Below are 27,001 nucleotides of genomic sequence, written 5' to 3' on the forward strand. Positions count from 1 at the left end.
AACTCTAAATGCCCTCTAAGCAATCATTACCCTATCATTTTTCGCTTTCATGCTTTTACACCGCCTGCATTCGTTCAATGCCTCGTAAGCCGGCAGTTAATAGTGGCATCATGCTCTATGCGGGGCATTGCTTACGGATACAAATGCAAATCGGAAACGGCTGGATTGTGGTGCAGCCTTAACAAGAGAACGGCTTACAACGTCGGCATGTCGTCATACACAACGTCGCCCGTAAAGCTTCGACCAGTCACATCACTCCCATTGTCATCCCCCACATCATCGTGGGCATGGATGATACGGAGCCTCCGGTGGTGATGCTTGCGTTTTGTTAGGGAGGGACCTTTGCGTGCACTTGCACTTCTCTGCAGCTGCCGTCGAATTGATGGCGCCATGTCCACGTTTCTTCGTTTCCCCCAATTTCGGTCTCCCACTGCTACCTGCCATACCATCCCACAGCTCTCTGTCTCTCTCTCTCTCCCTCTTCTTTAATAAGACGTCTTGATGCGTCCACATCCTAGATTACTTCAAAGCTTTCGCTCAGCTCGGATACAAACACCTCGATTATTTCTAGCAAGGCCTTTCTCCACATACAGACCAATGGCGCAAGAGTACAAGCTCAAGGGCGTTTCATCGCTCGACCTCTCCGCAGGCTCCAAGCAGGAGGTTGAAGTTGAGGGTATTGAGAACGGCAAGGTTCTACTCGTCAACACTGGGGGAAAGACTCAAGCTCTAGGTTCCAAGTGCACTCATTATGGTGCACCTCTCGCAAAAGGTGTATTGACTAGCGATGGCCGCATCACATGCCCATGGCACGGAGGTATGTCCGAATGCAGTCACCCATTTATGCTTGTACTAATTGATCGTAGCTTGCTTCAACGCAAAGACTGGCGATATTGAAGATGCACCCGCCCTCGATCATCTTCCCGTCTTCCAAGTCGCCGAACGTGACGGCGCAGTATACCTCACCGGAGAGGAGAGCGCAATCAAGTCATCCAAGCGACAGCCCAATGTCAAGTGCGCCGAATTTGGAAGTGTCCAGGATGACCATGTCGTTGTCGTCGGTGGTGGTTCGGGAACACTGGGTGTCGTCGAGAGCCTCCGCGAGAATGGATACAAGGGTGGCATCACCGTCATCTCCAACGAGGGCTACTACCCCATCGACCGAACAAAGCTGAGCAAGGCTCTCATGACCGACCTCAGCAAACTGCAATGGCGAAACAAGGATTTCTACGAAGGTGGCTCTATCAAGTTTGTCCAAGGCGAGGTCAACAATGTTGACTTTTCGGGTCACTTCGTTACTACCAGCGAAGGCGAGAAGATTGACTACACCAAGTTGGTCCTTGCTACTGGTGGCACTCCCAGACGACTTCCGCTCGAGGGATTCAAGACCCTCGACAACATCTTTACTCTCCGAAGTGTTCACGACACAAAAAAGATTGTCGACCAGATTGGCGAGAAGGGCAAGAAGATTGTTGTGGTCGGATCTTCATTCATCGGAATTGAATTGGCGGTCGCGACAGCCGGCGATAACGATGTGACCGTCATTGGTATGGAGAATGTTCCTCTTGAGCGCGTCCTCGGCGAAAAGGTTGGTTCGGGCCTCCAGAAGGCGCTTGAAGGTAAAGGTGTCAAGTTTTACATGGGAGCAAGTGTCGACAAGGCTGAGCCCTCTACATCTGACGCTTCCAAGGTTGGCTCAGTATCCCTCAAGGATGGTACCAAGCTGGAGGCGGACCTCGTCGTTCTTGGCGTCGGTGTCGCACCTGCTACTCAGTTCCTCAAGAACAACAGCGGCATCAAACTGGAGGATGATGGTTCTATCAAGACAAACGACGACTACTCTGTTCAAGGTCTGAAGGATGTTTATGCCATCGGCGACATTGCTACTTTCCCGTACCACGGCCCCGGAGGTGAAGGTAAGCACGTGCGAATTGAGCACTGGAACGTTGCTCAAAAGGCGGGCCGCATCGCTGCGAACCACATTGTCAACCCAGGCGGCAAGACTGAGCACTTTATTCCCATTTTCTGGTCTGCCCTGGGAGCTCAACTACGCTACTGCGGCAACACCATGGCCTCTGGCTGGGACGATCTTGTCCTGGACGGTAGTCCGGCCGAGAATAAGTTTGTGGCCTACTACTGCAAGGGCGAAACGGTCGTTGCCATGGCCAGCATGGGAAGGGATCCAGCTATGGCGCAGAGTGCAGAATTAATGCGGGTTAACAAGATGCCCACCAAGACGGAGCTCCAAGAGGGGATTAGTGTAGTGTAAAGCTTGGCGCGGGAGCGATGCGACGGGTCGAACTATGATGAGGCTATGAGCTAAGATCGAGATGACAGGCACAAAATAGGAAATTGTTTCATCGGCATGAAGCTTAGTTGAGCAGATAATTCCGAGCGTCCACTTACATGTCGCGGTGGAAGATAATCCCCGGGTTCGAGAAGTCAATGACGTACAGAGCAGGGATCGTCATGATGGCATCAACTCCACAACAACACACAGTCATGGTGACGATACTACGTATGACGGGTAGAAGATTGTTATATGAAGTCATGATAGATGAATAAATGTTGATAAATACCGCCTTTCGTCGTGCCATCAAGGTTGTTCCAGTCAACAGTACATCACATCAGAACTCTTAAAATGACTACTCAAGCAGCTTACCAGGCCGAAAAGGTCATTGGACACGGCGACAATGCCGTCACAGCACAAGATGTCACTTCATACCGTGAGCCAGGCGCCGGCGAGTCCGGCGAGACTATGAAGGCTCTCGCATGGATTAGCAAGAACAAAGTCCAGATGGGTATGTCAACTCCATTGCACTTACACAATCACCACTAACACAAACAGTCGACGCCCCCAAGCCCAAGATCATTGAGGACCGCGATGTGATCCTCAAAGTAACAGGCAGCACCGTCTGCGGCTCAGACCTGCATCTCCTGCACGGCACAGTCGTGCAGCTCAGCGAGGGCGACATTCTCGGGCATGAGTTCTGCGGCGTGGTCGACCAGGTCGGTTCAGCCGTCAAGGGGATTGACGTTGGAAAGCGCTACGTCGCATCGTTCCAGATCGCGTGTGGCGATTGCTTCTTTTGCAAGCAGAAGCTCTCGTCGCAGTGTGAGAAGACTAACTCGAATACTACTGAGAGGGCCATGTATGGTGGTCGCACGGCGGGTATGTTTGGGTATTCGCATTTCACGGGTGGCTTTGCGGGCGGGCAGGCGGAGTATGTGCGTGTTCCGCTGGGGGATGTGAATCTTTTGGAGATTCCCGATGATGTTCCCGATGAGAAGGGTGAGTACTTGTCTCTGTTGAGCGAGCTATGCTAACACATCTAGCGTTGTACTTGTCTGATGTACTGGCTACATCCTACAACGCTGTCAAGGACACAGCCGTTTATCCCAAGGACTCGGTCGCCATTTTCGGCGCCGGGCCAATCGGTCAAATGGCCGGTGTCTTTGCCATCAAAGAGGGCGCAAGCCAGATCATCTTTGTCGACACTGAACCACGACTGTCGTTCATTCGAGACCACTGGCCCGCTGAGCACAAGGACAAGCTTGAGCTGGTGGATTACAAGCACTTGTCGCACGGCGTAACTAACAAGCCTACTGTCGTCAGCCGTCTCAAGGAACTCACTGGCAACCGCGGACCTGATTGTGCGATCGAGTGCGCGGCCGGTGAGTATGCCAAGGGCTGGATGCACTGGCTTGAGATGGCTGTTGGGATTGAGACGGACACGAGTGAGATTATCAATGAGATGATTGAGGGTGTGCGAAACTATGGACGATGCGGCGTTACTGGTGTTTACGTCGGCTACGTGAGTCTTCCCAATCACTCTCACTGCACGCGACTAACATGGACTAGACCAACCACTTCAACATCGGCTCCCTCATGGAGCGAGGCATTCGCCTCATCGGCAACGGCCAAGCGCCCGTTCACAAATACTGGCATGAGCTTCTCGAGATGATTCAAAAGGGCGAGCTTGATCCCGCTCAGATGCTGTCGCACCGTGTCAGACTCGAGGATCTGGATAAGGTGTACTACAAGTTTGAGAAGCGGGAGGATGGGATGCAGAAGATCTTTGTGGAGACCAAGTTCTCGTTCCCTCAGGACCCTAGCACGCCTAGTCTTACGACTTATTGATGAGATGGACGGATGAAGATAGTGATGAGTTATGAATTGAGTAAATGAATGAGAATGTTACTTTTGGTCAAATTGCCGTGGTGTTTTGTTTTGTCGCGTGGGGAGACGTCACGCACGGACTCATCTGTGGTGATAAGATAAGACGGTCGGAAGAATGTTTTCCTTAATAGTAGGGTCACCTGGTATAAATTAAAGGTTACAAGGTGCTTATTACACTGAATCCCATGTAGGTACGTACGTACCTGTACTCCGTATGTTCCCCGGTTTTCTCATTGGGTTATCTAATCTTATCTGATCATCAGACATCAGCCGCATCTCCATCTCCATCACCTGATTCTCACATCAACAACGTAACCATGACTCTTGTCCCAGTCCCTCTCGAAAGCGCCAGCGCGCATAACTCATGCCAATTCTTATTCCCCACCCGACGAGGCGATTATCTCATTCAAGTATCCTGGCCTCTTTGTTGGAATCATCGCGCACCAGTAAATGATGATACTGTCGTCTCCACTGTGTAAGAAAAGCCTCACCGAGAATACAAACCAGGGATTAATGTGGATTAGGTATGTTGTCGATGGAAATGCGTACTTTTTTACCGCGACGGATATCGCAAGGAGATTGGAGTTTACGCATCAGACGAGAACTGTAATCGTGGCTGTTGGGTATCCTAACAAGACTGGTGTTTTTGACAAGCGGAGGAATGGAGACTTGACGCCGGAGTCTTCGGATGGAGTTTATGATATCCCCCCTGGACCAGATGGGAAACCATCGCTTGGTCCTTTTGGCGGCGCGTCGGACTTTCTGGATATCATCAAGAATGATATCCAGCCGTATATCGAAAACACGCTCTTCCCGAATGTACCTCTCGGATCAGGTCCCAAAGCGCTCTTTGGCCATTCCTACGGCGGCCTCTTCACCCTCAATGCTCTGTTCACCAAGCCAGAGTCTTTCGATACATTCATCGCAGCGAGTCCGTCTATCTGGTTCAACAATTGCAGTATTGTTCGCGACCAGGAACAGCGCTTCAATGAGCGAGAGCCTCTAACTGGACGCGCGCCAAGATTGCTGGTCATGTTTGGTGGAGCGGAGCAGACGTTGATTCAATTGCCTGGCGAGTCGGATGAGAAGTTTGAGAAGAAACAAAAGGGCGCGACGCAGCGAAAGATGAGGGACAATGCTCTAGCGTTGATGGCGAGGATGAAAGAGTCGCGTCATCTGAGAAATGTTTGGTGCTGGGAGTTTGAGGGTGAGGATCATGGTTGCGCGGCACCGTGTGCGCTGCAGAGAGGGCTGTTGAGGTTTCTCATGGATCAACGTGCAGGGCAGTAAGTTCAGAGCATGTTTATTCTATCTACATCAAACATCAAGTGGTACTAAAACATTGCAAGTAGCTAGCAGAATTGAAAACGCAATCATGTCTATCGAGGTGTCTGCACGGCGTGTCACTTCGTCCCTCTCTTCTTTGACGCTTTTCTTGGCGCTCTTCTTTGAGGCGCCTTTGTCTTGGTGACGCGCACGCGCCCGGCGGCACACTTCTTTGTTGTCTTCTGGACAGCCTGCCAGTTGAACTTGGCGGGATCGAAGGGCGGGCGATGCACCATGGGTTGGGGCTTGCTGTCGTAGATGAGCATGGGCAGGAAGGGGCCGTACATCTGAGGTCTGGGCCGGAGGTGATCGTAAACGTCGTCCTTTCTCCATGCGACTTGATTGTGTTTTCGCATACGCGGCACCGTATCGTCGGCCTTTTGATCGAAGAAATCGAGCATGTCCTGAAAGCATTTGAGGTCCCACGCCGCCATGCTCTCAAAGCTCCAACGGGGCCGGAGGCCGCTCTCTGGACCAAAGATGTGCGGGATGGTCCAGGCGAAGCTGAAGTCTGCCAGCTTCCCGTCTAGGTACTGCTGCACCTTGAGATCTCGTACCACGATGCCTGACTTGTGCAGCTCGTGGAGATTTCGGAGGAGTCGGGGCAGGGAGCGCATCTGTTTCTGGGTCAACACAAATGGCATCGACTGGTCTCTGCGAACAGGTATCCATTCTTTGACAATGGCCATCAGCGGTATTTTGAGGTCATAGTGTTGAAAGAGGGTTCGGATCGTGTCTGCAGTGGTGAAATCTTTCTTTCCCTGCGAGAAAAGAGATGGGAGCTCGTTTTCTTCCAGAAAAGGGAGGAATTTCTGCTGCACCCTTTCATCATCGAGATTAAACTCGAGGTAGCCATAGGCTTTGATGGCAAGATGCTCGCGATCTAGCTCCTTCAGTCTCCCAAAGACACGGCATTCGTTGTAGAAGGAGGTCGCGTGGAGCCGGAGGCTATCGATGGTCGACTGGGATAGTTCATCATTTGGCACAAGAGGCTCGGGGTCGTCTTCGCTTTCGGGCATCTTGTCCAAGGCTGTCATGGCAAACCATGGCTCCGTTGCCCCCCAATGGGAGAACTAAATCATGGTTAGACGGCAAAGAAAGTTCGCGGGGGCATTGATCGAATGAAGCACTTACTACCTTGATGGCATAGACTTCCCCATGAATCTCGGCCTTCAAGACTTGTGAATGACATCCACCGCCTGAAATCCCGAGTATCTTAAAGTCGTCGGTAGTGATATCATCGAGGAAGCACTCAAGCTTAGGGCCATCACAGTCCGGGAGCGGCTTTGGACGTGGCATTTTGCAGCGGTGTGTGTAGTTCCAGAGAATTGAGCAAGTGATTGCAGGTATTTGTTCGAATGAATTGACTCGAGTAGAAGAGACGGGGGTCGTTTTATATGCTTCGATTTGTGTGCTGAAACATTGAGCGTGAGTGACCGTGCATCAATTGTTGAGGAAGGAGAGTCTGCGAACCTTGCGGCAATAGACAAAGAAGACAAGTCCCAGGAAGAGTGCAGCAATTCTCAAAGGCGAGAGACTGGGGGCTGTTCCGTGACTGTCAAAGGGGAGAGTGTGCGAAACGTACGGTAATAGACAAAGAAGAACAGTCCAGGAATGGCTCAGCAATTCTCAAAGGGGAGAGCTTGCGGACTGGAGACAATGTTGTGACTGTAAAAGGGAACTGAAAGAGGAACATGCAAGAAATAGCATCGCTGTTCACACAAAGGGAAAGTCTGCCAGCAGTCCTGTAGTGCTGTTGATGAAGAGGGAGAGCTTGGGAACAGCACCGCCACAGCCAAACGGTAGACTCTGGGGACAGAACAGCACCGCGATGGATGAAAGAGGAGAGCCCAGGAACCGAACGAGCAGGAATTCCCCGAGAGGGCGGAGGACGAGTCTGCCCTGCCAGCCGCGCGGTAACTCTGGAAAAGGGGATGGTGACGACACGGTCATGAGACCGATACCCAAGAAGAAGTGAAATATGACAGAGTCCCGCCATGATTGCGTGCCCGCGCAAAATGAGATGCGAGGAGGTGAGAAAAATTGGCGGGATGGCCAGTTGGCTGGGGTCTGGCGGACATTGCCCTCTCCGGTCTGTCTGCGCTTTGTTCAACTACTGTGTTTTACTTTCTATTCGTATTAAGGGTAGGAAGACTGTTCAGCTTGATATTCATTCAAACAAGTAAGTCGAAAGGTGGTGGTCCGTTTCGGTTTGACGCGGAGCTCTGCATATCTTGCTCGTTTCTTCGCCCATCTTTGTGTTTGTCCCTTCCGGGGTCTTGCTATTGCTTGAGTGTGTCGATGACAGCATCATGTCCCTTGAGTCTCCGCACGTTATCCATTTCTTGCTCACCGATTGCATTGCCACCCCTTCTTGATTGGCCATTCAGCCAGAACGGGCTGTTGTGCTACCACATAACACTGGGCGTCCAGGTAGGCTATGGCCGGCCACTAATCAGGGTCTCCGTAGCAGCGGGCAACTGGGAGGGATAGCTGTTTGCAAATTACCGTGAATAAGCCACGGTTTCCGCGATCATTAGCCAATTCGCGTCCGCTATTGCTGGTCACAGGCTTTAGTTTACGACAGAACTGACCTTGGAGCCGATCATCTATCCCCTTGCAGAGCGAGGAACCAGTAGGTGGTTTCCAACGAATGACCAGCTTGTAAAACGTCACTGGTGCACAATTTCATAATTATATTGGCGTTGTCTTGTTTCAGGCACTGGTGAATTCGTTTGGCAATTACTCACGGGACAGGGAGACGGATAGATCATGTCTGCTGGCTTCTGGCCCAATTTTGATCTCCTGGGTCTCGGCTTATGAGGCTGAAAGTACCGTTCTTCATCGTGTACTATCAAATATACCTTGTTTTGGGTTGGTGCCCCACTTCAGCCTATATACATCTGCTATTGCGACTTCTGTTCGGCATAATCCATGCTCAGCACAAACCATCTGCTTCCGCGCCACGTTGAGAACGGGAAGTCCATCATATTGCTCAACGGGGAGCCTTGCAGCCAGCCATCAGTGCCCAATATCGCGGGAAAATTGGCACTAGGCTGCGCAAGAGCCATGCACTACGTTCGCTGGTAGAAGGGGTCCCGGCGCTTGATATCGTCAGCAGTTAAGGTAGTTGACATAAGCTTGACCTAGAACCATGTACTGCGCTTGGCAGTATGGGAGAGTCTTGCGGGTAGCCGCCGGTGCTTTGAATCATAAGCACATTAACGTTGACTTGTCCAACAACCAGGGACTGCATTTAACATCATGGCAGAGCCATGCAGCAAACTGTTCGCCAGGGAGGCCTTTCGCAAAGCCACTGGTCCCCAATGCCATGGCCATATCGCCGTTTGATAATAGGGAGTAGCCTTGCCGTTAACGGCCATTATCTCGTTCCGTGCAGGGTTTCATAAGGTACCTAGTTAGATTGACTTTAGCTTGCTGATGGGGCCAGAGACTGCGTTTGTTGGCTGGCTACACGTCATGCAACGTCTTTCAAAAGTTCATCGATGTTTCTTTTTTGTCAGAATGGCAACTTTAGCTTGCGCACGAACCCATAACCTGCGATCAAGCGATATGGAGGACTTTTACAACTTGCCGCGTGTCCCGGTCGCCGTGACGCACCAATCGTACAGCTCGGCATCCGCCAAGCGAGACATTCAGGAAGCCAGAGATACTAGTTATCATGAGTATATTGACATTAGCTTGTGCAAGAGCCATTCGCTACGTTCGACAATAGGTAGTAGTCCTGTAACTAGCCTGCTTGGCGACGATTGAACAGGGATTGATCTTCTGGACCGCCGTCGCTGCTCTTAGGTTATGCGAGGCTGGCTGTCATGATAGATCAGATTCGCTGCTTTTAGGGTTCTCTCCTGTTTATAAGCTGAACCAGAAACCCAAGCTGGAAAGGGATATATTCCAGAACCTTTCCAAATTACCTCGTTTTTCTCAACTCAAGCTGAAGATTTTGAGCCTCCCTCCTTGATACTTACCGACAAGTGCTTGCCGCACCCCAAACACCTTGCCAATACTATCTACTGCCTTTCCATCCCTCACGTTGTATTTGCAATGACAATTCCGCCCTTTACGGTACCCCAGACTTGGGCGACCCGATCTGTCATGGATACATTGGCGGATCACAATCCGACACTGAACGTCACTGCCAATCCAGCACATATTGTGCCGACCAATGCCGCTGATCTGGCCGTTACCCAGATCGTGCGATGGCAGACTTTCAACCTGGATTGTCTTCGTCAAGCTTACGGCGATATTCTCGACGATTACCCCGTCCCAACTGTCGTTAGTCACCTTGGCCCTCACATGGTCAACGGACTAAATCAATTCAAACAAGTAGTCATAGACTACCTTTTCCCTCGCCTTACCCACCCTCTCCAAACCGGCGCAACCGTGCTCGGGGCCCGCCTCGGAGCTGGGCTACCTAATGTGTCCCTCAAGAAGGATACAATTGTGGACTGGCCTCGTCGCTCTGGGCTATCTCTCATCTCCGATGACGGAACCCATTTTCTCGTCGGTTGTGTTTTGATGGGGTCTCAGTGGGATTCTGCATGGCTCGAAAGATCATACGTCCTGGGAGATGTGAGCCAACCGCTCCGGCGTGTAGCCGCCTATTGCTTGGCTACAGACACCCGCTACGGGTTTGTTCTGACCCCCAAGGAGGTCGTTGTTGTCCGGGTGAGCGGTACAGCCTATGACGCCCGTCAGCCTTGCCGCATCGAGTGGCAGGCAGTCCCTTGGGATGCATCAGGGCCGGACACCCTCACGGTCAATCTATCTTTGTGGTTCATCTCTATGATGAGTCTCAACCCGAACCATCACGGGCTGTGCCCCCCCGGAGCGGCACCGAGTCTTAACCTCTGGTTGAGATACCAAGATCCGGCGGGCTCAATTGCCTATAAGCATCACCTGTCTTTACGACAGGCGTTTTGCCTTCCTACTGGCGCCGAAGCTGAGGGCGCCCATTAAATATACTCACCATCACCTTCGTCATGATTACGGTACATTGAGCGACTCATGAGCCCCCTTTGCGCCTCCTAACCCCTCACGCCTCGCTGTCGCTGTGATAGGAAAGGACGAGTTGTTTGGTTATTGGTCTTTGGAGCTTCTTCTTTCCTTTCCTTTCCTTTCCATTCCTTTTGTCTTTCCTTTTATGTTGAGGTAATCGTCGCGGTGTGTGCTTCACAGTCTCAACCTGGAATCCTTGTTGTTTTTCTTATGTTTTTCTCTTGGTTTTACTGCGCAGATATTATCCAGCATCTCAACGATGCAATTTGACTGGGTGCAAGACTCCCCCACATCAACTCTTAGCGTCGAATCATTTCACCAGACAAGTTGGTGCCTGTTGTCAACACTCGGACTATTCTAGACGGATGATTTCCCAGCTATGTTCAGTAAAGATATCATCAGAAAATGAGCTAGCGTATAAAGGAATGTAACTAAATGGCTCTGAATTGATGTTCTCTAACTATTGCAAAAACCTTTTACTGAAAACGAGGACGAATGCTTTTACGACGGTCCTCATGTCAGCAGGTGTCGTCTCTACAAAAAGATTTCTCATGATATGGCAGAAAGGGCCCAATAATCCGACAAGAAAGTAGACAATCAGGGCGACTCGATGAGTTGCAGTGAAGAGAAAAGCCAACACGTTGTAGCGAAATATGGGTAACTCTAATGTGAAAAACACTGATCTGTCCCAGGATGAGGGACAGATATCTAGCTACAGGGAGGCCTCTCAGTCTTGGATTGTGTTCCGGAACCTCCCCCTGACGATGTGTTATTTGCAGCTGAGACTTGTGGCTGAGATCTTAAATCAGCAGAGAGAGCTTAGTCTACCGGCCTCTGAACGCGCCAGGTACGTCAACACCCCGTCGAATGTCCTCGCCGCCATCGACGTAGTAATGTTTGGCCGATCGTAATCAGTGTATGTATTGTCCGGGATAAAGCCTTTCTGTCCTTACCTGGAGATCCGAGCATTCGCTGTTCATATATGCATCCCAGGGAGCGAGCTCGTGTCCAGCCAGCTGCCTCGAGCTTTTGGGCAGAGTTCTTTGAATAATCTTTCGATCGAAGGATGTGGTCTCGCGATCCCATCATCTAGCACGGAGCCAATCACCAGTTTCTTCTCCGAGTAGCGTTGGAATTTGTCTTCTTTTCAGAGCGCAGGGACAAACTGGGGGTCCAGTGTCTAACACTCAGCCTTGATCACTGCTTTAGAGACCAGAGTCAGTGTGTTGAGTGTTCTTGTCATGGGACCAATAGAGGAAGGTATCTGGTGCTGCCCTTCCTGGGAGATAGGGACATCTTCGTATGAAAAGCTGCCGCTCTGCGATAGTGTAAGCAATCACACATGAAGACAGAAAGGAATAAAATACGCTCGGTTCGAACCGCCACAAGCCATTCATGTTTGCTGGCTCATGGATAGAGCCGCCAATGCTTGCCACAAGAGTTGGGGGTCTTACTTGGCGATGTGAGCGAGGACAATGGCTTCTGCTGTAACTTGTCGGGCTTCCACTAGCTTGGCCAAGTCTGGGATATCTTTTGCGGCAAGAATGCGAGGTCGGCTGGTGCCTCTCCGCCACGAGACTTTGCTCGTTTTCTCATTGCATATCGCCCGCTTCCCTCTCCGCGACAACTAGAATGCCGAATGATACAAAATAGATCCAAGAATCGCTTCTCGTGCTCCTCTCTACCCAGTGCTCGGTGCTATATTCTGGAGGCCGACGGATCTGCTTCCAGGCTCAGCCGATCAGAGCTATGGAACGAGAGATGCCGCGTACGTTGGCTATTATTATCTCAGAGGTCCAAGAAGGACGATCTGGAAGTCAAGCAATTTGTGTCTTCCAGGAAAGGATCAAGCTTTTGATACCATTGTCCAACTCGCACATCACTCCAGCTCGTTCGTCGCTTTAACCTCGTGATTGGCGTCGATCATAGGAGTCAGTTGCCACTGAAACGATACGTGATATTGTCTCCTTTTCTTTTTAGGACAGATGTTTGCTAACACGGTTGATTGAGTGAAAACAGGATGATGCGACAAGTTACACCCTGACTCCGCTCAACGATCCCACCGCAGGTTGACCTGAAAGCCTGGTCCACCAAGCACCTCAAGCCTTCGGAGAAGGTTTGGCAAGAGTGGCCAAACAACGTCAAGGCCAAGTTTGCTGCTGTCGGCTATTGGTGAGACCGCCCTCCCTTAACATCTCCATCTACCCAATATCGCAGAACGAAGCGTAAATTTCATTCCTCGCGGTTTGCCTATACTATCACGAGGAACCAGAACTATCAGCGCAACCGAACACATGGGCGATCATGCCAGTTTCGAAGGCGCATTTGATATCAACAAGGGAAGAATAACTGGAGACACAGGAATTCAATCCACGACCTTATGCGACAAAAGTGATTTGAGAAGGTAACCGAAGACTGACGGTCATGTAGCAACCTAAGAGGATGATCAGGACATGGATATCGAGACTTCCGAGCGAGAGTGTCAGTCTTATGGCCCTTCACCACCTTGAACTACTGTAAGTCATGCAGCCTGCGCCCTTGGCCCTGTATAGGGCTCTGCTCGGACGCTTGACACTAGTAGATGCTCCCACGGTTACAGTATGGCCTTGTGAACAGATCCATCATCAAGTAGTCGAATATTCATGACTACAAGCCAACTACGAAGTGACAGTGGTGATATAGGTTGAAACAAGGATCAAGGTAATGTACCTAGGTGGCCACCACTTTTGGTTAGATTGAATATTATGGCTCCCAGGCTTGGCCTGATATCTCTGCTTGAAGTATTCACTACCTCATGCGAACGCCACCACTAGGTGAGGGGGAGCTTGCAGCGGCGTTATCAGGAGCCTCGAGACGTTTCGGTTAACAGCTCCGGCTAGTAACTGTCCGTGCCAGGGTCGCTCGAGTCTGTTGCCACTGCCGGACTGCAAGTGATCAAGGCCACGCCACGAGCCTAGCCATTCCGACACAATTGCAGACGGGGCTTTATAAGTGTTGAAGCATTCGACAAAGTTGGGCCGATCGCTCTGCCTCTAGCCGACCATTGCTGTCTACTCATGGAACCGGCTTGCCGGGCGAAACCGCCTTGATCTGGTGTAAGTATGCTCCACTGTCAATAATTTGCTAGAGATATAGTTTTCAGGTGAACGGTGGGTCCATCAATGATGATGAACAGATTACACGGCCATTCGCAGGCGAAATAGTCTGGAACAGTTGCAGTAATGTATAGTTTGAGTCAAGAGAGAAAGAGAACAAAGACGGTGATGCTCCACCACAGCGACGACTCTCCGTCTTGGGTCGTGTCTTGAGTCGGACTTCGGCTATTGACAGTGACCCTGGACCTCCGCCTGATGGTGAATTTTGGGCCTGGGCGTCAGGTAAGTTCTTTTATAAATAGGGTTGTATGCAGGAATGACCTATTTGTAGCCATCGCCGGGCATACAGTCACGCTGAACTCATGGTATGTCAAACTTGGATCTTCTGTGCACTATGAGGACTGACGTTCTGTTAGGGGTTACAAAAGCTCCTTTGGCGTCTTCCAGACCCATTACACGGCAAACCTCCATAATTCAGCAAGCCAAATATCCTGGATAGGATCATTCCAAACATCTGCACTGTTCTTTATAGGAACCCTCTCTGGTCGTCTCACAGACGCTGGCTACTTCCGTATCACATTCGCTGCTGGCACGCTACTCACCTGTCTCGGTGTATTCATGACTTCTCTCAGTACGACATTCTGGCAACTCCTCCTCTCACAGGGTCTCTGCACAGGGCTAGGTAACGGTCTGATGTTTACTCCCAGCCTTGCTGTTGTTTCGATCTACTTTAAGCGGGGCCCTCGCCTTTGGTATCACTGCTACTGGAAGTGCCACGGGAGGTCTTAAGTTTCCATCCATGGCTCGTCCGCTTCTTGGGAGTATTGGTTTTGCTTGGACGGTTAGAGCCATGGGGTTGGTGCAGCTTATCACACTGGTCATGGCGAATTTACTTCTCAGACCTCGAATACCACCGAGGCAATCGGGTCCGTGGATTGATCTAGCGCAATTGGGATCTTCTTTGTAAGTATGTGCTATTGGTAAGGCATATGGGCATACTAACGGGAATAGATATTCTAGGCAACATTCTTCCCGTTCTACTACCTCGCCTCTTTTGCAGTTTCACAACTGGGCAAACCCTTGAAGTGCTCAGCCGCATTGAATATCCTTCTCGTCGTCAACAGTGTCGGAATTATCGACCGTTCACTACCAAACGCCATCGCACATCATTTCGGAAGCATCGCAGTCCTCATACCCGTCGTGTTCATCTCATCTACGTGTTTATTCACGTGGTCTGCAGTATCCACAGAAGCTGGCTCGTACGCATGGGCTAGCGTTTACGGCGGTATTGTCGCTGGAGCATCCATGAGTTTGTTCCCTCCAGCTTTGCCAGATTTGACAACGGGTGTGCACAAGACAGGTGTCAGGATGGGCATGATCTTTACGACGAACAGCATTGCAACTCTCACTGGGCCGCCTATCGCTGGTATGATTATTAGGCGGCGTTCTGGTGGTCACTACCTAAGTGCACAGATCTTTGCTGGTGCATCGCTTCCTTTGGGTGAGGTGTCTATCTTTATGGCCAAGCGTTTCAGGAGAGTTGGAGGTCAGTATCGAGCTACATGAAATCAAGGAAAAACTTTAGAAGTAAAGCAACCGATATGATTTGCCACGTAACAGTGATAGAGAGAGATTGTCACCAATGGAATGGGCTTCATGATCAGTCGCATCCAGTAACTAGCCAGTGGTTTCACATCAACAGCAACTATAAATCTCAATTATCGATTCAATGACTTGAAGAGTTATGATCTCAGAGTTAAATATAATAGAACCCGATTAGAACAAGTTTAGTCTGCCGGGGATGATACAAGTTTATTGCTAACTGATCATATTAATATGCTTCTGCGTAACTGCCCAGGGTCAGCCAATAGCCGTTCTAGTTTTACAATTAAGGAATTCATGGCCATGAAGTTGGCGATCGCCCGAAATACCTCAGCCTTGAGTGAGAGTACCCCGTGCTGCCTCAATTACCGCACCTCACGTCCACCGACCCCCCTGTATCACCCAAGACCACCAAAGGAAGCACCGGCATGGTCACCGGAACCCAAAAGCTCAAGCGGGACATGCAAGTGGTGTCAGAAACCATGCTGTCAAGGATACCAGAGCCAGAAGGGCCAAGGCCATCATTAAAACGATGCCAGCAGCGCCTACTTTCAATGAGACGTCTATTGTCACAGTGGACCAGGTGGCCTCGAAGTGGAAAATAGCGGATTCGGTTGAGTTGTCGGTCTTGGCTTCGCCAAAAGAGTTTTGCACAGGCTTCTCGACGCCTTGGTCGTTGGGTGGAGATAGTGCATGACCTTTAGTTGAAGAATTCCCGTTGAAGGTAATAGCCATTTTTGTGTTTCTGAGAAAGGTGACCAAGTATTGGAGTGGATGATGAAAGAGATCAAGTTTGATGGTGTAAGGAAGAGGGGTGCAGGAGTCTTTTATAGATTTTTCCCTGGGAAACCTTGCTCAAGTTCCGGGAGAGGCCATATAAACGGAACACGAAAGTTTGTCTTTAAAATTCTGTTTGCATTACCTTTCTCTAAAACACAAATAGTAAAACGTTGCCGTGAACCCTATACAGCTCTATAGGCGCAAGTGACTCCAAATAAAGTCTTCTGAAGCAATAAGTTTCCTCGTTCCAAGAATAAATCTTCTATGAGAATTAAGCAACATACGCGATTTACAGTAAGGGCCATTGCCTCCTGACTACACAGAACTCAGAGAACTTGAGAGAACATTATTTCCAAAGTAATTACAAGAGCAAGCCACAATGAGCACAAATCCAGGCCATTTAATGAAATCGTTATTATTGACTCGCTCCTCCATGCAACGTATAACGACCGCGGCACTGAATGATCACTTGGCAAAGAGGAATAAGGAATCAAGGCTATAAGTGAAAATGATTTTCCACTCTGGCATCCAATAGGAAGCCGTTACTAAAAACTTCGGTTTCGTGGTCTAGTTGGTTATGGCATCTCGCTCACACCGAGAAGGTCCCCGGTTCGAGCCCGGGCGGAACCATTATTTTGCTCTTTTTAACAACTTTCATCGACTGCATATTATTCTCACGTTCGGGGATGCTGATATGGCCAACTGGATAACATATAATAATTGCTCTGGTGTTCACTTGCTTATAGAAGGCATTTCATGACCTGAATACTTAAGTATAAAAGCAATCAACGAGCAACTAATTGCCAAACAGTTACCTCCTTTTGCTTCTTCTTCTTCTTCTTCTTCTTCTGCTTTTTGTTTGAGGTCCAGAACAAATAGACGTCCTAATCGTTCTATTGGAAATCAGGTCCAAACTCATTGGCATACCTCCCCGCAACCTCCAACTCATTTGTATGGCACCGATCAACCACAACATCGTGAGTCTTGGTAGCCGTTCTCCAAGCCTCCAAAACTTCGTAATTCAAATTAGCCACTCTTTCACGGGTCTCTTGTCGTTGATGATCTTCCTCTTCTGCTGACAAAGGATTTTCCTTTGTCACTACCCTCTCATAGGACTGAAGGACGTTGCAAAATGCGAATGTGAAACTCTTGAGGATCGGCCAGCAAGGATTTTCAATTGTAGGTTGGAACATGGCGATGTCGATGTTTGCAAGAAGGGTGATTTCTTGAATACCGTGTCTCTGGGCAAGTGGTCGCATCGCTTCGGCAAAAGCCTCTCTATTTGACCCAATGGGGATGATGATTGGAGGATTATAAGTCTGGTCTAGAACAATCTCCCGCTGGTAGTCAATAAGCAACGTTTGCACAGACATGGGTATCAAATCCAAAGACTTTACAAGGCCTACAATGCTGTTAGCTGGGACAGGCATCAGTGATAAAGCACTCTTACTGTTTGTGATTAGAGCTTCCCCATAGCCATAATCCCGTATGTTCTCTATTGCCCTCACCCCAAACTTCTCCAACCGTGGCCTTACTCGTAAGTCGACACATATCCCCAGGCGTAAAGGTAGGTGTATCAGTAGATCCGCATGCTCTAAAGACTGATATCATGGGGAGTTCTGGAAAATCCTTCCACGTGTCATAAAGCTGCATATACTGCATCCTTTCTGCGTGAACGTCACGCTAAAATCGCTCCGTGATATCTCAAAGATCATGTCCACGTAGGGCTTCTCTCGACGTGGAAGATCTTTGAGGATCCCAAAAGTCTTGTATACGAAGTCATTGAATTCGATTTCGTTTTTCAGGTGATGTTGACGAAAGTCGCAGTCTCCAGGGCCATGTGTGCCGCTTCAGTCGCTAACATATATGGCTGGCAAGAACGCCTTTGACCTTGACCGTAACTTTTCGAACATATGAGAGCCTTTGTGGTGTCAGGCATGTGACCTGTTTGGATCCAAGGACTTTTTCTATTCTCAAGCGTATGTCTTTAAACAGGATTGGTTCGATGAGCTGCCGCCAGCGCCGTGATACAGTGGCAAGGGCGCTGAGCCTCAGTGTTTTTCCCTATTGTAGTCCACCGTTGCAAGTCGAAGGCTTCAGAGGCCGACATAAGATTTGATATTGAGTGCTGGGTTTGGCAGGGATAGAGCAAACGTGTAAGAGGTTAATGAAATAATCTGCCAATAGATTTGCTTTCATTTTTCTATTTGTGAGAGCCGATTGCCTTTTACGTTAAGTCCCAACGCGTGGATTGGCTCATTAATATGAGGGCTAGATTCGGTTGGTGCGCCAACTCTGTCTGTAGCAGTTTCTTGACCCTCCCTGTCATACTGGAGCCTCCCAATGCTAGTGAAACTTTGCTTATCGCGCTGTTCGGATAGCTCAGCCATTTGTTCAAGCCATGGTCCATCGATATCGAAATTAGCTTGATCAGAAACAAACAATCTTAGTTGTGTCCCGCGCAACGTGCGAGCATGGAGGGTCAATGAGCGAGCCGACGCCATTGTCAGCGAGAAAGAGCGATGATACCGTACAGTACGGGGACTCGACTGCTTGCCATTTGTTGTTTGCGCTATGAGTACCAAGTACTGAGTGACTAGGTGACTTTGTGTGGTCAGCGTCCCTAGGCCTGTCTCTATACTTAAAGTGGCTCTTACGTATCATAGCTAGCCGTGTGAGATGTAGAGGGGAGATGGTCTTAGTTGAAGTTGGCCTATTTATGCATTGGTTCCCCTCTTTGACGAAAAACGAGATAAGCATCCGCCTGGCTTGCAAACAAAGAGAACAACCTGGAGCAAATCCAAGGAATAAAGCCTAGTGCGAAAGGCAGATTCTATTCACACCTTAAGAGCATGATTTAATCATCTGCACATTAGTTGCGATTAACTGACGTTACAATATACAGCTGGTTAAGCCGATTGCGAGCAAAGGGTGAGGATTGCACAGAGTGGATGCGATTCATCCAAGGAAAATAATTCGACACTAATTAGTGAGGAGCATATCGGTGCGATGGAGCGATCTCTGCATGCTCGGCATGTGTCAAGAGGAGCGTTAAGTGTCCCGGCTACCGACAACCAGTCAAATGGTCCGACAAGTACTAGAGGCGGGCGGGAAATGATTCAAAGCCGCAACCAGGGTTGGAGAGCTTTTGGCTGACCTTGGAACAAGAGGCTGCGAAGCTATAAGCTGCGAAGCTATAAGCTGCGATTGCTTCAAACACATCACCATCACCCTAGAGTGTAACAGTTTCGATACCAAGCAACGACTATCCTAATACAGCGTCGCCGGGCGGCACGGACAAGAACATTAACATCCAGGCAACCCCAAACTCATGGCATTGTATGTCTGTGTTTCTATATACTAAATCTTTAATAAAAGAATGCAAAATCTTTCTATCTTATCTCGAAGCGAAACGAAAGCCATTAAGGACTTGCGGATTCAAGGTAGGTTGGTTCAAAGTAGCTGGGGAAAAAGATCAGATAAGATTAGATGCGCCAGAGAGTATCGTGAGTGGAGTCGGATCATAATTTGTGGACGGAAAAAAAGTGGTGTGGCTGATTAGTGATTATGATTGGGTCAATTGAGCCTCAATTGACATTTGAGTTATTCGCTGCTCGTTGGGGAAATACCCCAGATCTTCATTGATCACCATAAAACAACTGCAGTAGTTCGCGAGAATACGGAGTAGTTAACGTGCTTAATTGATCTTGGGTATTCCAGCAATTCGGCCCCTCACAAATACATACCAAACCCTCCCAGCCGCTAGATTAATTACTTGTACTGAACTGCGTCATCCAGCACCCGCCCACCACACGGCTCACGAAGCCGAGTCTCGCCCACATGGTATAAGTGATTGGTGCCTTTTAGTTCCCTGCCTCGAGGCATGTACCTTGCATGTGACGCAGCCATTTGTCTACGGGATGTGTGCAGTGTCGGATAGAGGAATAATTCCCACCATATCCAATCGTCTTGCACATGTGCTTCATCCCTCCCGTGCACGTGGGCCCTTGTTTATCTGCCGTGGGGGCCTTCGTCGATCCTTGTTGTTTTCCCCCTCTAACCCGTATTCAACTAGACCACGACTCGAGGGGGGACCGTGTAGTCTATGAATGCATGCAGCTTCCCGTAGGTGGGCGGGCCTTTTTGGTTCTTAAAAGCCAGGCCATCTGCACCCTGCTGATCTCTGTCTCTTCTCCCCCAGGTCCTATACGTTATTTATTTGCTATACATTATTGCTCAAGTCTCAGGGCTTGGATTCACGACAGTTTTTGTTTTATCGGCAAAGCGGGGAGTCGGGACAGCATGGATCACAAAACATCCCACTTGCCGACATGGCAGGATAACAAAACCGCGAGCGAGAAGGACGGTTTCGCTGGACATGATGAGAAATCGACGCTTTTGAACGACAATACGAAAAATCAACAAATGATGGATATGCAACAAGTCTTCAACAATCGCCTTATGCCCGTCGCGTTCGCTCTCCCGTGGGTGATGGGGATGTTAATTTCGTGGATCCCATTCACCAAGATCTCTCTTTACAACGCCCCCGATTTCCTGTACGTTCATCACCAACGCCTCATCTGACCGTGTCTAACGATTGCAGTATTCTCGCCGCTCTCATCAGCACCCTTGAGGCCCTCAGCATCGTCGCAGTCTTTATCTTCACATCCCTCCGCCCCTCAGCGCTCGACACCGAACCCAGCCCCAGCACGACGACTCTCAAAGAGAAATTCTTCCGCGCCTGGTTCTGGTTTCTGTTCATTAGTCCATTTATCACAGGAACTATGGTCGTTTTGATGGCGAGCGACATTTCATGCGATCCGGAAGATGATCTGGATATGCATCAGCCAATCTGCCAAGTTGGCATTCGTCTCATTAAAGCGACTGCTTTATGTCGCGCTGGAATTATGTACGTCCCCTTCGACTCAATTAAACCTCTTCCGATAAGCTAACATGTCATCAGCGCGACATTTCTCTTTGCTACATCTTCATATTTAGAACAACGACCTACGAAGCGCTGCACCGACTCGGACTCTGCATGATGTTTTGGAAAAATCTATGGCGTCATGATCTTTTGTACAACGATACCCCAGAAAAGCATCAAATACACTGAATAAAAGCCAACCACTTATTAAACAAATAAACTTTATCCCAGTTTCAAGATTCCTCAACCGAAAACTTTCGGCGCCACTTGGTGTTGTTTCTGATGACGTTCTGGTCTGTGTTTAGTGCTGCTTGAGTGCTTTTTAGTGCTATCGTAAGTGCTTGTTTTTTGGTGCTCGGATGTCGCTCATGCGTTATCATTGAATGACGCCACGTCCATGGGGCTTCCAAGCATTCTCCCCTCCCGAGATACCCGCCTCCCGAATCAATTCCCCTTATCGAGCGAATGCGTTGCTTGCATGCGTCGAGAATGAAAATCGCTTGCGTTGCGTTGCGTGCGTGGTGATACAATCCGCATCTCCCACTTTCCGGCAGTTGTCGTAAGCATTTCGCGTCGCACTGCAATCCAATCCAATCCAAACTCTGTTTTAAGCATAGCCAACTTTTCAGCCCTCCGATTTTCATCACGTTACAGTGAGTGCCCGAGCTTTGGCATGCAGCCAGAAAGAATTGATTGCAAGCGGGTGGCTCGCGTGCACTTTTTCTCTACCGAGCTAGACCGATAAAAAAAAGAGAACCCAGCATTGAGCTGTGCCTCTTTGTGACATGTTGAAAATGTCCCTTGACCTTTGCTAACCTCGTTCAAGATGCGAATTCCTCGTCTTGTCTCGTTCGGTTGCTTCCGTGGGCGTAGCCGGCAGGGCGCTACGCCCGATTGAATGTTATCTTCCGTCTTCCGAGGTTAATGCCTTGGCTCGAATCCCTGCCGCACGTCTCATTTTATCAGGGACTGGGGATTGGTTAGACTTTGCAGTCAGCGCTGAATCAGCGCAACTCGGCGTCAATCGACTATACTGTATACAAACATAACCTTGCAGTACGTGAATAAACCCGAACCATGATACCCTATGCCCAGGCTTGAATGAGAACATCATTGCGTTATTTGGTCGTGTCTTACACTTGGCCTACGTAGAACTCACCGTCAATAACTGAATAATTTCTTGTCATGTGCATGGCGATTCCACAAATAATTTACTCGGCGTTATCTGCCTGATTACGAGGACGAATGGGCAATCAAGGAAATACACGTCGCAAGCCAAGAATACTTCTGATAAGGATTCTTTGGTATATGACTGAAAGGCCCCCAATGCGACATGTACGGTCGTCAGAATAGGCATTTCGGGCCGCTCGGTTATGAAATGTCGTTTGTTGAATTTGTACAGAGTATATTGCTTGTGTAACCAGGCTGACCAAATTGGCACTTTAAAAAATAGTGAACTGGAAAGAATTGCCATCCTTGTACTCCATTCTGTATGCAGGTATACGTCCAATCATTGCTTTTATAACAAAGTCGAAAAAGCAAAAAAGACAATACAATCATTTCCCTGGGCCTTTGTAGCATACCATACGCAAATGTAGTTCCCTCTTTATCGCCCCCAATCTTTCATCCAATCACAAAAAACATATCCAGTCGAAACAATGCCCTTCCTACTCCTCACCAACGAACTCTTTTCGTCTGGTCTCGACAACCGTCAAAAACTCTTCAAACGCCTTCCTATCATTCTCCTTCTCCCAGGAACTAACATTCATAAACTCCTTCCCATCACCAGGGCTATCAGTGTAGGTATAGCCTCTACCTTCAACATATTCGATGTACTGGAAGACGGTACCATAATCCCAAATGGCTTCAGATCCATACCGTCGAATACCAGTGCCCGTGGTACAGGGCAAGGGACACTCAAAGTGCTGGTGGCTGGTGTCATGGAAGGGCTGGAAAATAGCCTCGTGGTCTTCTTCGACGTGTTCGTAAAAGTCCCCCTCATAGGTCGGGTCTATTGCTTTCCAAGCACTGCCGGAGTCTAAACCCCAGCCTTGTCCAATTTTGAAGACGCGGAGGTTGGGCATGGTATTTGCCCAGTGCTTAAAGATGTGGTACCAGCGGGTATGTGTATGGTAAGTTGAGTCCTCACGCCAGGCATGATTCCTTATCCGCTGGGCCTCCTCTTGAGAGACCTCAACCGTAGCCCGATTCCATTCCGAGTGCAGAACTGTGCAGTCATCGAGATAAAGCCTCTCCATGCCAAGGGATCCGATCCACTCAACCTGCCACCAATCAGTGAACTCAAAGTGTCCCAAAGCGAGAACCTTGAGATTGCGCAGATCGTCGGCACCGATCAGGTGGCAGTCCTTGTTGGGAGCCCATCCCCAAAACGTTGAAGAATACAAGGACAGGACTTGGAGATTGCTGGCGATGCTAGGGGTGAGCACTGTATCGCGAAGATCGTGGTTGATACCATGTTTTGTAGGGTGGGCTTTGAGGTTATCAAGGTCAGCTATGCTGATGCGCAGGTCCTTCAGAGCTCCCGAGTTCATGACGGCCAAGAAGGCAGGACGCTCTTCGATGCCACTGATATCAGAAATATTCGAGATTGTCAGGGTCTTGATAGGAAGTGTAGCCTCAGCCTGAGCCGCAGCCATGGCATCCCTTTGAAAATAATCATCTATGTTCCAGGTCCCCTCGAGACTGCGAAACAAGGTCTCCAAAAGTCGGGATTGCGTATTATGTGTGATATGAAAGTCATCAGACTCTAGACGTATGTTGAGAGTGTCGAGTCTAGGAAACATAGAGATGAAAGGAACAGCTCGGAGAAACTTGTCTATGTGTTCCCGGCGTTTATATCCGTCACAACGTCCTATCCACGTATCGCAAGTGACTTCTCGAACATGACATCTCAGATGTTCCGCCATGGCGATGTCAGTGAAGCGCTGTGGCTCATCTCTATAAGCGCGGACGCGAATGGCGCGGAAGATGATTGGTGTGATGAGGCGGCAGAAAGTATGACTGACGAGACGAAGGTCGATCAGGGAATATTTGTACATATATCCAAGGATCTGAACCTGAAGCTCCTCAGGGAGGGTAGAGAGAGAAGGTGTTGACATGATGATGACAATGTGAGAGAAGTCAAGATGTGAATTGAAGTTGAGAGTGAGACTGAAATTGAAACTGATGAGTGGTCCGCGGAGATGAGATGACTGAAGTTGGCGTTGAGAGATAAGGCGATTGGTGGGGTCAACTCGAGTCAGGTCCTCGGAAATATAAAAGAGGAAAGGAAAATCTGGGACAACTTCAGAAAGAACACGGGATTTTATAGTCAAGGGAATGACAGAAACTGGCATCTGAGAAAAAGTTTGATTTCTGAGTTCGTGAACGAATGGGAAGATTAAAAGCTTGACAGGCTATGATACGGCCAGTCAACGAGGCGAGCCACAAGGTTTCAAAATCCAAGAGTTATATTTTGAGCAGGATATGAGATACTTAGAGCATGATCATATAGACTTTCATATTGGTGTAGTCATCTGTGAGAGTGGAAGCTTAAAGGTCTCAAGGTTCAGAATAGAGGCTCGGGAGTGGGGTGAGGCTATGAGCCAACCAATAAATTTAACAAGGCCAACCAAAGAAAAGAATAAGAAAATAAACAGAAAACGATAGGCTTCCCTAAAATATAGTTTATAAATATCTGACTTAATGCATGTTTTTAAAACTTTTTATTCGATGACATGTCATGTCCTCATGCAACGATTCTATCATTTCTGATTGGCTTAATCATCTTTCGTCCAATGATACTTAGCAGCAGGATGATCAGCAGGCGGTCTAGCAACACCCTTCTTCCCATAGACATTCTCTCTATACGTGCCTCCATCCACAGCATAATCATCCCAAAACAATCCCCTCTCTCTCAAAACAGGCAACAAATCAGAGATGACCTCCTCAAAACTCGCTGGCATGAGAGCATACGCCAGATTGAATCCATCAACGTCAGCTTCATTGACCCATCGCTCCATCTCATCTGCAATACGCTCTGGTGTTCCTGCGACTGTGGCTCCTAGACCACCGACCTTGATATGATTTGCGACAGTGTGCTTCGTCCATTTCGGAACACCTGGAATCGACTTGGACCATGACTCCACAGCTGAGCGAATCGCATTTGACTCGACATACCGTAATTCCTCATCATCACCATACTGCGCGAGATCAATGCCCGTCCAGCCCCCAAACAGCGCCAACGCACCATCCTCAGAACCATAGCTCACAAGCTCCTTATACTTCGCCTCAGCCTCCTCCTGCGTCTTTCCAATGATCGGACAGAACAGAGCCAAAAACTTGATCGCTTTAGGATCACGGCCGAATTGTTCCTTTGCTAGGGTTCTGATCTCAGCTATGTTCTTCGCCACCGTGACGGGGCTGTGGCCAGCGACGAAAATGGCCTCGGCGTGCTTGGCGGCAAAGTTCTTTCCAGCTTTGGAAGTCCCGGCTTGGAGGATCACGGGGGTGCGTTGAGGGGAGGGCTGGCAGATGTGAGGGCCGGGGACGGTGTAGTATTTTCCTTCGTGGTTGATTAGGCGGACTAGGGAGGGGTCTGTGTAGATGCCCTTTTCACGGTCGAGTTTGACTGCGTCGTCTCGCCATGATGATTGCCTGGATTTGTGAGTGAAAAGTCAAATGACGATGGCGAGTCACGTACCAAAGCTTGTAAGTGACATCGACGTATTCTTCCGCAATGGCATATCTTTCATCGTGGCTCGGCTGCTCAGTGTGTCCGAGATTTCGAGCAGCAGAGTCAAGATATCCAGTCACGATGTTCCAGCCCAGTCTTCCACCAGTGAGATGGTCCACAGTGCTGAGTCTGCGGGCAAGATGATAAGGCTGTTCATAAGTGGTCGCCACGGTTACACCGAAACCGATATTTTTAGTAGCTGCTGCCATGGCTGGCACAGTAGCGAGGGGTTCATTGACAGGCCACTGCGCGCCTGAAATGATGGCGGGATCTGGATTGCGAGGGCCTTTGTATACATCATAAGAACCCTGAAAATGTGAGCGACATGATGTACAATGCAATGAGAGTAACTCACAAGAACATCAGCGATAAAAATACCGTGAAACTTTCCCTTCTCAAGAAGTTGAGCCAATTTCACCCAGTGACTAATATTATTAAAATCCCATGATTTATCATCTGGATGTCTCCAAAGACCAGGCGATTGATGACCACTGCATGATTCAACAAAGGCGTTGATAATGAGCTGCTTCTTAGCCTTGGGGGCGTCTTGTGATTCAGACATTTTGGCTGCAAGTTATCACTCAAAATTGAGTGAATGAGGGGTAAATAATGAGGCAATATTAGTGAATGAGATTTTAGGTGAGTATACTACTCATATAAGTGAATGCGACATATTAAAGTGTTGCGCAATCGACCGACCAGAATCGCGTGCTTGCGGAGATGGTGGGGCATTCGCGTGTACCTTGAGATCTACTTACATCACTTGCCGATATCAGATGGTGTGACGAGACTAAACACTATTTCTCGGATAAATGGATGTGATCAGAAATGCTACTCATATTTCATTTTGTGGCTTAATCGTGTAACCTGACAGCTGTTCAGCTTACTTGAGACAACCGCTGACTTCCACTTTAGAAAATTCTCATGTTCTACCACAGAAACGGGCCAGTGCTTCTTTTATTTTTCCTTTTTCTATGCGAAGTACCGAGGACCGGAGAGTTGGTGGGTGAGTATTTGCCGAGATAAGCGTTGTAGATCACGTCAGTTTGTAGCTGCAGGGTTTGGATATCATATTTCATCATTTTAGGGCGGAACACGCCACAAATTGATACCCCAAACTAACTAGGATCCTGAAGATGAAGCAAGAGAGACAAAAATGTCGATATATATTTGTGTCCAGAGACTATGCCCTACAGCTGTGTAACACAAAGTAAGCACAAGGCTGAGTTTACCTTAGAAAGAAAGTAGGCCACCTCCAAATCCTACCATATACAGCCCATTTATAGGCTGTAGAAAGTAAAAGGGGTCAAATCTTTATTAAGGTCATCAAATGACTAATT

At 48.9% G+C, this 27,001-nt stretch overlaps 11 protein-coding genes and 1 non-coding gene across 12 annotated transcripts; 7 read left to right on the top strand and 5 right to left on the bottom strand.

The window, feature by feature from the left end:
- Nucleotides 1–597: 597 nt before the first annotated feature.
- On the top strand, nt 598–2,269 carry FPRO_08597 (uncharacterized protein; the record flags this gene model as incomplete). The annotated part of the gene is made up of 2 exons (XM_031222283.1): nt 598–817; nt 867–2,269. The coding sequence occupies 2 exons, from the start codon at nt 598–600 to the stop codon at nt 2,267–2,269; spliced, it is 1,623 nt and encodes a 540-aa protein (XP_031087757.1).
- Nucleotides 2,270–2,641: 372 nt separating this feature from the next.
- FPRO_08598 (uncharacterized protein) lies at nt 2,642–4,141 on the top strand (the record flags this gene model as incomplete). Its single annotated transcript, XM_031222284.1, has 4 exons — nt 2,642–2,801; nt 2,849–3,292; nt 3,337–3,815; nt 3,863–4,141. 4 exons carry the CDS (start codon nt 2,642–2,644, stop codon nt 4,139–4,141), a joined length of 1,362 nt encoding a protein of 453 aa, XP_031087758.1.
- Nucleotides 4,142–4,497: 356 nt separating this feature from the next.
- Nucleotides 4,498–5,470, top strand: FPRO_08599 (uncharacterized protein; the record flags this gene model as incomplete). Its single annotated transcript, XM_031222285.1, has 2 exons — nt 4,498–4,655; nt 4,705–5,470. The coding sequence occupies 2 exons, from the start codon at nt 4,498–4,500 to the stop codon at nt 5,468–5,470; spliced, it is 924 nt and encodes a 307-aa protein (XP_031087759.1).
- A 113-nt stretch (nt 5,471–5,583) lies between these two features.
- Nucleotides 5,584–6,805, bottom strand: FPRO_08600 (uncharacterized protein; the record flags this gene model as incomplete). Its single annotated transcript, XM_031222286.1, has 2 exons — nt 5,584–6,579; nt 6,641–6,805. 2 exons carry the CDS (start codon nt 6,803–6,805, stop codon nt 5,584–5,586), a joined length of 1,161 nt encoding a protein of 386 aa, XP_031087760.1.
- Nucleotides 6,806–9,571: 2,766 nt separating this feature from the next.
- FPRO_08601 (uncharacterized protein) lies at nt 9,572–10,486 on the top strand (the record flags this gene model as incomplete). The annotated part of the gene is made up of 1 exon (XM_031222287.1): nt 9,572–10,486. The coding sequence occupies one exon, from the start codon at nt 9,572–9,574 to the stop codon at nt 10,484–10,486; it is 915 nt and encodes a 304-aa protein (XP_031087761.1).
- A 2,562-nt stretch (nt 10,487–13,048) lies between these two features.
- Nucleotides 13,049–15,186, top strand: FPRO_08602 (uncharacterized protein; the record flags this gene model as incomplete). The annotated part of the gene is made up of 6 exons (XM_031222288.1): nt 13,049–13,123; nt 13,755–13,902; nt 13,952–13,985; nt 14,037–14,251; nt 14,328–14,461; nt 14,641–15,186. 6 exons carry the CDS (start codon nt 13,049–13,051, stop codon nt 15,184–15,186), a joined length of 1,152 nt encoding a protein of 383 aa, XP_031087762.1.
- A 434-nt stretch (nt 15,187–15,620) lies between these two features.
- Nucleotides 15,621–15,957, bottom strand: FPRO_08603 (uncharacterized protein; the record flags this gene model as incomplete). The annotated part of the gene is made up of 2 exons (XM_031222289.1): nt 15,621–15,671; nt 15,721–15,957. 2 exons carry the CDS (start codon nt 15,955–15,957, stop codon nt 15,621–15,623), a joined length of 288 nt encoding a protein of 95 aa, XP_031087763.1.
- A 601-nt stretch (nt 15,958–16,558) lies between these two features.
- Nucleotides 16,559–16,632, top strand: tRNA. Its single transcript has one exon. It is a non-coding gene; the product is annotated as a tRNA-Val (tRNA).
- A 263-nt stretch (nt 16,633–16,895) lies between these two features.
- Nucleotides 16,896–17,375, bottom strand: FPRO_08604 (uncharacterized protein; the record flags this gene model as incomplete). The annotated part of the gene is made up of 1 exon (XM_031222290.1): nt 16,896–17,375. The coding sequence occupies one exon, from the start codon at nt 17,373–17,375 to the stop codon at nt 16,896–16,898; it is 480 nt and encodes a 159-aa protein (XP_031087764.1).
- Nucleotides 17,376–20,304: 2,929 nt separating this feature from the next.
- FPRO_08605 (uncharacterized protein) lies at nt 20,305–21,044 on the top strand (the record flags this gene model as incomplete). The annotated part of the gene is made up of 3 exons (XM_031222291.1): nt 20,305–20,558; nt 20,606–20,911; nt 20,966–21,044. 3 exons carry the CDS (start codon nt 20,305–20,307, stop codon nt 21,042–21,044), a joined length of 639 nt encoding a protein of 212 aa, XP_031087765.1.
- Nucleotides 21,045–22,593: 1,549 nt separating this feature from the next.
- FPRO_08606 (uncharacterized protein) lies at nt 22,594–24,045 on the bottom strand (the record flags this gene model as incomplete). Its single annotated transcript, XM_031222293.1, has 1 exon — nt 22,594–24,045. The coding sequence occupies one exon, from the start codon at nt 24,043–24,045 to the stop codon at nt 22,594–22,596; it is 1,452 nt and encodes a 483-aa protein (XP_031087766.1).
- A 660-nt stretch (nt 24,046–24,705) lies between these two features.
- Nucleotides 24,706–26,223, bottom strand: FPRO_08607 (uncharacterized protein; the record flags this gene model as incomplete). Its single annotated transcript, XM_031222294.1, has 3 exons — nt 24,706–25,582; nt 25,629–25,969; nt 26,017–26,223. 3 exons carry the CDS (start codon nt 26,221–26,223, stop codon nt 24,706–24,708), a joined length of 1,425 nt encoding a protein of 474 aa, XP_031087767.1.
- Between the last annotated feature and the right edge of the window lie 778 nt (nt 26,224–27,001).

Source organism: Fusarium proliferatum (genome assembly GCF_900067095.1).
Source record: "Fusarium proliferatum ET1 genome assembly, contig: FPRO_scaffold011, whole genome shotgun sequence".
Lineage (NCBI taxonomy): Eukaryota > Fungi > Ascomycota > Sordariomycetes > Hypocreales > Nectriaceae > Fusarium > Fusarium proliferatum.